Source organism: Fukomys damarensis, unplaced genomic scaffold (genome assembly GCF_012274545.1).
Source record: "Fukomys damarensis isolate Sample0158 unplaced genomic scaffold, DMR_v1.0_HiC HiC_scaffold_22, whole genome shotgun sequence".
NCBI classification, from domain to species: Eukaryota; Metazoa; Chordata; class Mammalia; order Rodentia; family Bathyergidae; genus Fukomys; species Fukomys damarensis.
This window is the reverse complement of record NW_022900934.1, coordinates 25,204,327-25,214,756: the sequence shown is the minus strand read 5'-3', so window position 1 is coordinate 25,214,756 and position 10,430 is coordinate 25,204,327. Positions and strand designations below refer to the sequence as shown.

The 10,430-nt window shown below is 40.6% G+C and overlaps 1 protein-coding gene across 3 annotated transcripts in view; it reads right to left on the bottom strand.

Moving 5' to 3' along the window:
- Positions 1-10,430, bottom strand: part of Cdk5rap1 (CDK5 regulatory subunit associated protein 1) — a 59,495-nt gene that overhangs the window by 25,185 nt on the left and 23,880 nt on the right. The window contains exons 12-14 of one of the 3 annotated variants that reach the window (XM_010628395.2): positions 9,018-9,167; positions 5,924-6,064; positions 2,685-2,963 (exon numbers count right to left, since the gene is read on the bottom strand). In XM_010628395.2, coding sequence (XP_010626697.1) covers positions 2,883-2,963; positions 5,924-6,064; positions 9,018-9,167 — 372 coding nt within the window. In that variant the 3' untranslated portion in view covers positions 2,685-2,882. Of the gene's footprint in view, positions 1-2,684; positions 2,964-4,204; positions 4,281-5,923; positions 6,065-9,017; positions 9,168-10,430 lie in introns of those variants that run through there. The other 2 variants (XM_010628397.2, XM_010628394.3) reach the window with 2 other exon arrangements.

The following is a 10,430-nucleotide window of genomic DNA, read 5'->3' as shown; positions in this document are numbered from 1 at the left end:
GGGACCATTTTCATCTCCAGAATTAAGGATTATTTTAATGTTATATCATTGCCTTTTCTCTTTTACTTTCCTTTTTAGTTTTATTTTAGGATCCTCTTTTTTTAAAGCTCATACAGAGATTTCTTTAACTGAAATACCAAATAGTTTCTTTGGTGTGAAAAACTATAATAGTACACAGGATCCTAATGAGATAATTAATAATGTGAAATAGGAAGTAAAGGGCTAAAGGTAGGGAAAATGTATTATTTTAATGTTATATCATTGCCTTTTCTCTTTTACTTTCCTTTTTAGTTTTATTTTAGGATCCCCTATTTTTAAAGCTCATACAGAGATTTCTTTAACTGAAATACCAAATAGTTTCTTTGGTGTGAAAAACTATAATAGTACACAGGATCCTAATGAGATAATTAATAATGTGAAATAGGAAGTAAAGGGCTAAAGGTGTAGGGAAAATGGGAAGGGTGGGGTAAAGGTAATAAGGGAGAGGAAAAAAATATGAGAAACTGAAAAAATGGAAATAAAGTGTTTGTAAATGGGGAGGGGAGGAGGGGGTGAAGGGAGGACAGGGACAAGGGGAAAAATGAGAATCAAGACCTATTATGTAAAGGTACAGAATCCCAGTGATGAATGTAACTGTATTGTATACCTAGCTTGTACCAATAAACTCAATAAAAAGAAAAAAATATTAGATGTTATTTAAAATTAAAATTTCAAGGGCTGGTGATGTAGCTCATTGGAAGAAGCATATAGTTTGTATGTGCAAGGCCATGGATTCAATCCCCAATACCACCAGATAACAACAATAATAATAATAATAATAATAATAATTTAAAAATTGGGCAAGGGATTTAGCCCAGTGGCACAGAGCCCAAGTGCAAGGTTCTGATTTCAATCCCTGGTACAAAAAAAAAAAAACCACTAAAACTTCAAAACTTGCTACGCCTTTTAAATAAAATACTGAAGAGCAATAACATGTGTTCTCAGTAGATGAACCCTGAGAATGGAAGCTAATCTTCCCTGATGAAGAGATTCCCAACTGAGGCTTGTCATGCTCACCAACTGAGAGAATCTAAAGGATATCCTGGACGGACACACAATAAATACCTTAGCCTATTTTAATACACACAGTGTATTAAAGACAATCCTTCAAGGATCACTTCTATTTTGTAGGAATTTACAATGATCTGTGGAAAATACTGTTTGTTTGGTGCTTAGGATTAAATCCAAGGCCTTGCACATGCTAAGCAAGAACTCTTACCAATGAGCTTCCAGGCCCAACATTGGAAAACGCTTTATAACCAGAATCTTTGTTTTGTTTTGTTTTTTTGGTTTTTTGAGACAGGGTCTCACTGTGTAGTTGAGACTGACCTGGAACTCACTGTGTAGCCCAGGCTGGTCTCGAACTCACAGCGATACTCCTGCCTCAGCCTCCCAAGTGCTGGGATTACAGGCATGCGCCACCACGCCCGGCTTATAACCAGAATCTTACTGAACTCTACATGAGATAAGAATTTTATTATTATCACCAGATCATACATGAGAAAACCAAAGATCAGAAAAATAAAGTTAACTGCTCAAGTTTACACAACACTTAAGGAATGCAGTGGAAACTTGAACCAAAGTCCTTCTACAACTACTGCATCCTGGGTTTTTCTCATGATACCCACAGACCAATACAACTGCAATAGTGAATGCACAGAGAACCACTGCTACAGCCTATTAATAAGTAATAACAGTTTGCAAAATTCCAGGTGCTGTCAGTCCTGAAAGCAAAGACAAACTTAAAGACTGAGAAGTCCGGGGCCTGGGATTTAGCTCAGTGCCACCACGCCTGCCTTGCAAACACAAGGTCCTGAGTTTGATCTCTGGTCCAAAAAAACAAGAGAAGTCCAGGAGAAAATCCTTAGGCAAAATACATAGAAAAAAGTAAGAGGAAAGGGAGCTGAATCAATGGCATCAAATAAAATCATGAGAAGATATGTGCACTGGGTACAAGCCAGGTGCGGTGTGGCACACACCTGTAATCCCTGCTACCAGGAGACTGAAGCAAGAGGATCCCAAGTTCAAGGCTCAATCTGGACAGCTTAACAGGACTCTGTCTCAAAAAAAAAAAAAATTTTTTTTTTTTTTTCAGTTCAGGGGATCAAACTCAGGACCTTGTGCTCGCAAGGCTGGCACAGCATCACTGAGCTAAATCCCCCAGCTCTTAGATTTTTCTTTTTAGGTACCAGGGATTGAACTCAGGACTGTGTGCTTACAAGGCAGGCACAATGCCACTGAGCCAAATTCCCAGCCCCTACAAAAATTTTTAGGGCTCAGGATTTAGCTCAGTGTTTCTGCCGACTGCCTTGCAAATGAAAGGACCCAAGTTTGATCCTTGGTACAAAAAAAACAAATTTTATTTTTAAAGTCTTGGGGATGTAGCTCAGCATTAAAGCACTTGCTTAGCATGGACAAGACCCCAGTACCAGGAAAAAGAAATAGAGAGGGCCAGGGATTTAGCTCAGTGGTTCCACCACTTGCCTTGCAAGCACAAGGTCCTGAGTTCAATCCCCCAGTACCAAAAGAGAGAGAGAGAGAGAGAGAGAGAGAGAGAAACTATCCCAGAAACACTAACCAAAGCAAAAATGAAATAAAAGTAGACAAAAAGGCCATTAGTTTTAGTAAATTTAATGATTATAAAGAGATACATTTTTCCATTTAACATAAAGTTGCTTTGCCACTCACAGCTTGTCTCCACAGCATCATTACCTCTTCCACTAGTGGCCAGTCCTGTCTCCTTCCTGTAGAGAAAGACTACCTCTTCCTGTGCAGAAGTGACTACTTCTATAGAGTAGACTTCTATAGAGTCCTATAAAGAAAGACGGCCTAAGCCACTCGGGTCAGCAATATGCTAAGGAGTCCTTCAGAGTGGTCCTGCACAGAGCATGGCCTTTGAGCGTCTGAGAGCTGGCAGAGGTAATCTGAAAGAAAACCAGTCAGAAGAAGGCAAAGTAACCAGGACTGCACCTCAAGTACTTAAGCAGAGCCTCTAAAGGAGAAGCCATCAAAAGGAATCTGATAGAGACAACAGACTGACAGAAACTATGGCTTCAACAGAAGAGATGTCTGTTTATAACGTAAGAAATCGGGCCAGGGATTTGGCTCAGTGGTCCCACTGCCTGCCTCTCAAACGCAAGGACCCAAGTTCAATGTCCAGTACCAAAAAAGAAAAGAAAGAAAAGATATAATGTAAGAAGTCAAATACAAGTCCATTTCAAACAGCCACTTGTTCCTTTACTCTTTTTTTTTTTTTTGTACCGGGGATCGAACTCAGGCCCTTGGTATTGCAAGTAGTTGAATTTGTGGCCCATATTAGAGGAGATTATAAATGTCAGATATGTGGGAAACCCTTTGACTGCGTCCGTTTATTTATTTTTGTTATTTATTTATTTGTTTGTTTGTTTATTTATTTATTTATTTATTTATTTATTTGGTTTTGGTTTTGGTTTTTTGAGACAGGGTCTCACTATGTAGTGAGATTGACCTGGAACTCACTATGTAGCTCAGGTTGGTCTTGAACTCACAGCGATCCTCGTGCCTCAGCCTCCTGCGTGCTGGGATTACAGGCATGCACCACCATGCCCGGACTGTCAGTTTATTTTTAAAGCATGAAAAGACTGAGTGGAAAAGAACCCTTATAAACCTAAGAAATGTGGGAAAGCAATTCAGCCTTAGGAATTAAAACAATACGGTAACACACACTGGCACTAAATCCTACGAACATAAATTATGTAAGACAGACATTCCTATTGCCAGTTCAATTCCCAGACATAAAAAGGACTAACATAAGCACTATGAAAGAAAGTAGTATGGTAGCTGGGGATTTAGCTCAGTGGTTCTACCACCTGCCTTGCAAGCACAAGGACTCAAAACCAGGTGTGGTGGCACATGCCTATAATCCCAGCACTTGAGAAGCTGAGGCAGGAGGATCATTGTGAGTTTGAGACCAGGCTGGGCAACACAGTGAGTTCCAGGTCAGTCTCAACTACATAGTGAGACCCAGTCTCAAAAAACAAAAAAACAAACAAACAAAAAAAAGCACAAGGACCCGAGATCCCCACTACCTGCCCCAAAAAAAGAAGGTAGTATGGTAAAGTCTTCTATAATTTTATTTTCAAAACTTCTGTAGTTTTACTATATAAAAAATAACTCATACTAGACAGAGCCCGATGAAAAGAAGAAATTTGAGAAAGCCTTGAAACTTTTCAATTCCTTTTGGATTCACATCTAGTTGTGATCTGGTAGAAATAAAGAAAAATAATATTTCATCTGATTGTACCGTATATGTGAAACATGAGACAAAGACATCAGAAAAGCCAGGAGTGGTAGTGCACACCTGTAATCCTGTACTTGGGAGGCTGAGACAGGATTGTCTTAAGTTTGAGGGCAATCTGGGCTACATAGTGAGTACAAGCCAGCCTGAATTACAGAGCAAGACCTTATCTCAAAAAAAAGGTATCAGAAAAGGAACTGCATAGGTGAGTAGAGACTTAAAGAGAGATGGAAGAAATCAATCTACTATGAAATTATATTAGGACCAAGATTTTAGCACCATGCTGAGGGTTCATTTGAGCTTTATGGTCATGAATCTGAAGTAAGTGCAGTCAATTCATGTAGCAAGGGGCCTTACTTCTCAACATGTTTCTCCTCTTCTTCCTCAGTAACAGAACTCCCAATTTTTAGCGGATACTAGGTCATTCAGAATGAAGACCAACAAGCTTCTTTGTAGCCTGTTGTGGCCATGTGACTACAGCAGAGCACCCTGAAAAGGCGTGTCCTCCTCTCTTTTCCTCTTCCTGCTAGAAGGGACATGGATATGGGGGCTAGAATTTGAGCAACCATTCAAGATATATGGTGACTCTGGAAATGAAGGCCCAAGGCAAAGCAAGAGACAGAAGAAGCCTGGACCTCTGATGACATGCAGTCATCACAACACCCTGTCCTAGACCACCCACCTCTAAATTTTATGAGAAAGAGAATTCCTGCCTTATAAAACCACTACAGTTTGGGTTTTATGTAACCACCATCTAACCTAACCTACTATCCAACTGTACTTTTTCCCCAGTGATGTTCAGCTGCTTGAATGCAGACACAGAGTAAGCAGATTACCAGTTAAACCAGGGTTGAAGAGAAGATTAAGAAGTGTGAGTTTAGGCAAATGAGGAAAAGAAAATAAGAAAGTGAAATTTATGTTTTTGGTTTTTGTTTGTTGTTTTTTTTTTCCAGTACCAAAGATTGAACTCAGAACCATGCACTTGTGAGGCAGGTGCATTACCACTGAGCTAAATCCCTGGCCCTTTTCATTTGTGGGGTTTTTTTTCCCCCGGTACCGGGGACCAAACTCAAGACCCTTGTACTTGTGAGGCAGGCACAGTGCCACTGAGCTAAATCCCAGGCCTTTTCATTTGTTTTTTTGTTTTGTTTTGTTTTCGTTTTCGTTTTTTTAAAGTGAAATGTATGAAAGCATGGTTCTACTGCAAACCAGAGACTTAGTCAGAAAGGACATGGGAAGAGCAGAGATGAGTGAAAGAGAAAGACCCAGCAGATCCTTGGCTGGATCCAAAGTTCTTTCTTTATTTCAATCCTTCCACTAAATCTTATTTGTAGGGTTTATGTCACTTGGGAACAAAAAACAATCTTGAGTAACTGAAAATTAAAACTAACTTTCATTTCACAGTGTACACCAAAAGCTCAAAGGAACCGGGCATGGTGGTACATGCCTAATACTTTGGAGGTTGGGGCAGCAAGATTACTGCTGATTCAAGGCCAGCCTGGGCTACATACTGAGTTCAGGGCCAGCCTGAACTACATAGCAAGACTTTCTCAAAAAAACAAAGAAACAAAAAACAATTAAAAGAAAAAAATTCAAAGGATACATTACCTTTACTAGCACATAATCCCCAGGCTGTGCTCTGACCTTGAGCCCAGGGTTAATGCCATCCTCCATCTCTGTATCAGGGAAGATCACCTTAAGGTTTCCATCATTCCGGCCACACAAGTCAGTGACAGAGCGTTTACTGAGCTGCAGAAAGAGAAGACTGTCAGAGTCCTAAGTTCTAGGAAGGTGGAAACTGCCTTCTCTCACAGTCTCCAGAGTCTTTACCCACAGAAGACTCTTTGAAGAACTGCAATCTGCAGCAATTAGCTTCTAACAAGGCCAAAGCCCAGGTATCTGCAACACACTTGCTTTTGGCAAGCTGACGGGCCCACTCTCGAAGTAATCATTCACAAATGTTCTGAGGTTGACCGGCCTGGGTTGTTAGACCTATTCAACAGGTAGATTTGAAGCTACCACAATATGGGGCTAGAAGGATAAGCAAACCACTAAGATGGGATTAACTTCTATAATATACATGAGTTTCTCTTACAGCCATGATGAAATGACAGGAACTAAATTTATCTTCCAGCCTTAAATTAGGAAAATGGACAAAATATAAGAACAGTTTTTACATATTGGACAACAGATCACACAAGTCTGTGATGTACAAGAGAAGGAAAACAAATTAAATGACATCAGACACTCTTTAACAAAAAGGTATATGCCAGGGCTGAGGATTTAGATCAGTGGTGCTGCCGCCTGCCTTCCAAGTGCAAGGACCTGAGTTCAATCCCCAGTACCAAAAAAAAAAAAAAAAGGGAGGCGAGGCCGGAGCCTGTCTTAGTGCAGAGCACTTCTCTATCAGTGCAATGAGACTGAGTACTCAAGGCCAGCGGTTTTGTTCCCTGCATCTCAGGTCCCCAGTACCAAAAAAAAAAAAAAAAGGTATAGGCCAGGCCAGGTCACAAAAAAGTAGGGAGGAAGATCTCAAGCAGAGCATGAGTTCTCTCTCCATTGAGAGAGAGAAGAATCAGCCAGGCATGGTGACAGATGCCTATAACCCCAGCACTGGGAGGCTAAAGCAGGAGGATCAAGAGTTTGAGGCCAGCCTAGGCTACATAGGGAGTTCAAGGCCAGCCTGCTACATAATGACACCCTGCCTCAAAAAATCAAAACAAAGCAAACTAAAAAAGAAGGGGGTTGGGGGGGGGATACAGATCAAAGTTCCTGGAGCCTGAGATAGCTAAATATTGTGAAACAAATTCTAAAAAGGAAGGAAGTCAGACAGAAAAAGAGCTCTAGAAATATGCATAGGGTCCCTTGGACTCTTTGCTGAATACTAATACACATACGTATAGAGTAAAACTCCATGAAGTCAGACAGAGAGCACAACCGGGGAACTGTCAGCCAGAATCAAAGTTACCACCTAAATTACAAAATATTTAACAAGACAGACACCTTCTGGGGTTTTCACCAGCTCAGGGCCACTGCCCAGCAGCCACTGCTGCACCACTTCTCCTTGCCACCCAGCCAAGGCTGAGCAGACCACAAGGGGATCCCCAACTCATGCTGAGCTGATCAGGTGCTCTGACGCAGAGCTGAGAAACACAACTACTAGAACTACTCATGTATGACGTGGGAACTACAGGACTGCTACACTCTGCTACACGAATGAGGAAGTAGGGAAAGCCGACACCAGCAGGAGACAGCAAGTCTGTCTCGAGGGCTTTGCAGGCTGAGCACAGTCTCTTCCAGACACCAGACTGTACCTTGCACACGCCCAACTAAGTTATATAAAAATGTTTTGCTTTATTGTATAAATTTCTGCTGCTACCAGAGAGTTTCAACAAATACAAACACCAGATAAGTGGCTGCTTTTATGCTGCCATATCCCAGTTTAAGGAGAGCTGTCCTCAACCAGGACCGAAGACAGACAGAAAAAAAAAAAAAAGACTGAAAGCAACAACAATAAAATTGATTCCAAAAATATATATGATTCTGCTTCTACAAAGATGGAACAGATGTACTTCTCCCTAATGCTAAAGTAGAACTAAAACCCACAAACATTAGATATAAAACATATAACTCTGAAAAACATCAGAGAACAATAGTAATTACCCATTCTGAAGTCTAAACAAAAGGGAAAAAACATACTGAAGGCACCACTAAGACAAAAACAAAAAACTTTGTGTTGATATCTGTTATTACAATCATGGAAGAAAAAAAAAGCAAGGCTGTAAAAGCATTCAAAGAATTAACAGCTAAACACGTCTCAAACATGGCAAAAGACAAACTCCTAACCTAATAAATGCAAACAAATCCATACCAAGACACATCACATACTTCTGAGCACTAAACACTGAAGAAAAGTCTTGAAGACTGTGAGAAAGAAAAGATGTTTCTTTCCCTAAACTGGGTGTGGCAGCCCATATCTATAATCCTAGCGCTCTGGGAGGCCAAGGCAAGACAAGTTCAAGTCCAACCTGGGCAATTTAATGACTTAGTGAGACCCTGTCTCAAAATAGAAAGTAAAAAAATGGTTGGGGATATAGCTCACAATAGAGGATTTGCTAAGCATGCATGAGACGTTGAGTATTGAATTCAATACTCAGTAGCAAGAAAAAAGAAAAGAAGAGGGGACAGGAAGGGAGGGGAGGGTGCATAAATGGGCCAGTGGTATATGCATGTTTTTAAAGACTTATATGCTGAAAACTACAAAAACTTCAATAAAAACAAGGGCTGGGGATTTAGCTCACCACCTGCCTCACAAGTGCAAGGTCCTGAGTTCAATCCCCGGTACTAGGAAAAAAAAAAAAAATCAAAGATCTTAATAAAGACGAGAAGCCAGGCATGGTGGCGCACACCTGTAATCCTAGCCCTCAGGAGGCTGAGGATCACTGTGAGTTCGAGACCAGCCTGAGCTACACAGTGAGTTCCAGGTCAATCTCAACTACATAGTGAGACCCTATCTCAAAAAAACAAACAAAAACAAAAAAAGAAACAAGAGATATACTGTGTTTTTAAAAAAGCAATAAATAGGACCGGGGGATTTAGCTCAGTGGTTCCACCACCTGCCTTGCAAGCACAAGGTTCGGAGTTCAATCCCCGATACCAAAAACAAAACAAATAAAATGTATACATAGTTAGACAGACTTACCCCCTCTACTAGTACCAACTGAGTGCAACCCACAGAGATTTTATTGACTTTTGAAGCTTCTTCTCGGAAGACAGTGATAAGTTCCTCCAAACGCCTTAATTTTACTTCTTCTGGAACATCATCCTTCAGCCTGTGATATGCCCGTGTCTTCTGTTGAAAAGGGGGTGGGGGGTCGGGGATTTAGCTCAGTGGTTCTGGCACCTGCTTCCCAAGCGCAAGGACCCGAGTTCGATCCCTGGTACCAAAAAATAAAAATAAAAAAGTAAAATTAAAAATTAAAAAAAAAAAAAAAAAGGAGACAAAGGTCACCAAGGACTTGTAGAATCCATTCTTAGGTCACAGACAGTAACATGTTCATTCTACCTGCGAGTCACAGGCATAGGTATAAAGACCCAAATCTGAACCCAGAGTTCTGTGGTTCTAGAAGTAATCACATTTTTAAGGATCAAATATTAATTTTTTTTACTGTTGTTTTGTGACAAGGTCTTGCTATATAGTTCAGGTTGGTCTTGAACTATGTAGCCCAGGTTGGCCTCCAACTTGTGGTGATCCTCCTGCCTCAGCCTCCTAGGTGCTAGGATTATAAGCAACCATGCCCCATTCAAATTCTAACTTTAAGACATGAAAAAACAGACAAAATTACTCTTTTTTTTTTTTTTTTTAGACAGGGTCTCACTATGTAGTTCAAACTGCCCTGGAACTCACTATGTAGCCCAGGCTGGTCCCCGACTCCTAGCAATCCTCCTGCCTCAGCCTCCAGAGTGCTGGGATTACAGGCATGTACCACCACACCCGGTTGACAAAATCACTCTTGATATTTGTCCTAAGGTCACACTTGGGATGTATACTAAATGATTTAGGTACTAGGTAACTCATCAGCAGAGTTTATAAAACAATAAAATATAAGGTACAAGGCAGTCTAAATGCCTCTAAAACAAAATAATATAAAATAGGCTACAGATGTAGCTCAGAGGCAGAGCATGTGCCTAGCATGTGCAAGGCTCTAGATTCAATCCCCATGGGAAAAAAAGAAGATACCTCTAGGGCCAGGGATTTAGCTCAGTGGTGCAGCCACCTGCCTTGCAAGCACAAGGTCCCGAGTTTGGTCCTTGGTACAAAACAAAAAAGAAGATAGCTCTATATGTATTAACATGGACTGTTCTCCAAAACATACTGTTAACCAGAGTATCTCTTTAGGGTAGACAAAAAAATACAAATATGGTTATAAATACATGAAATTTTGTTGCGAGATTATACAAAAAACTGCTAAGCATGGCTTCCTTCAAGAATGGAACAGAAAAACGACTAGGAAGTAAGAGAAACTACTTCTCACTTAATACCATTTTAACCTCATGTGTGTGTGTGTGTGTGTGTGTGTGTGTGTGTGTGTGTGTGTGTATAGATAGATAGATA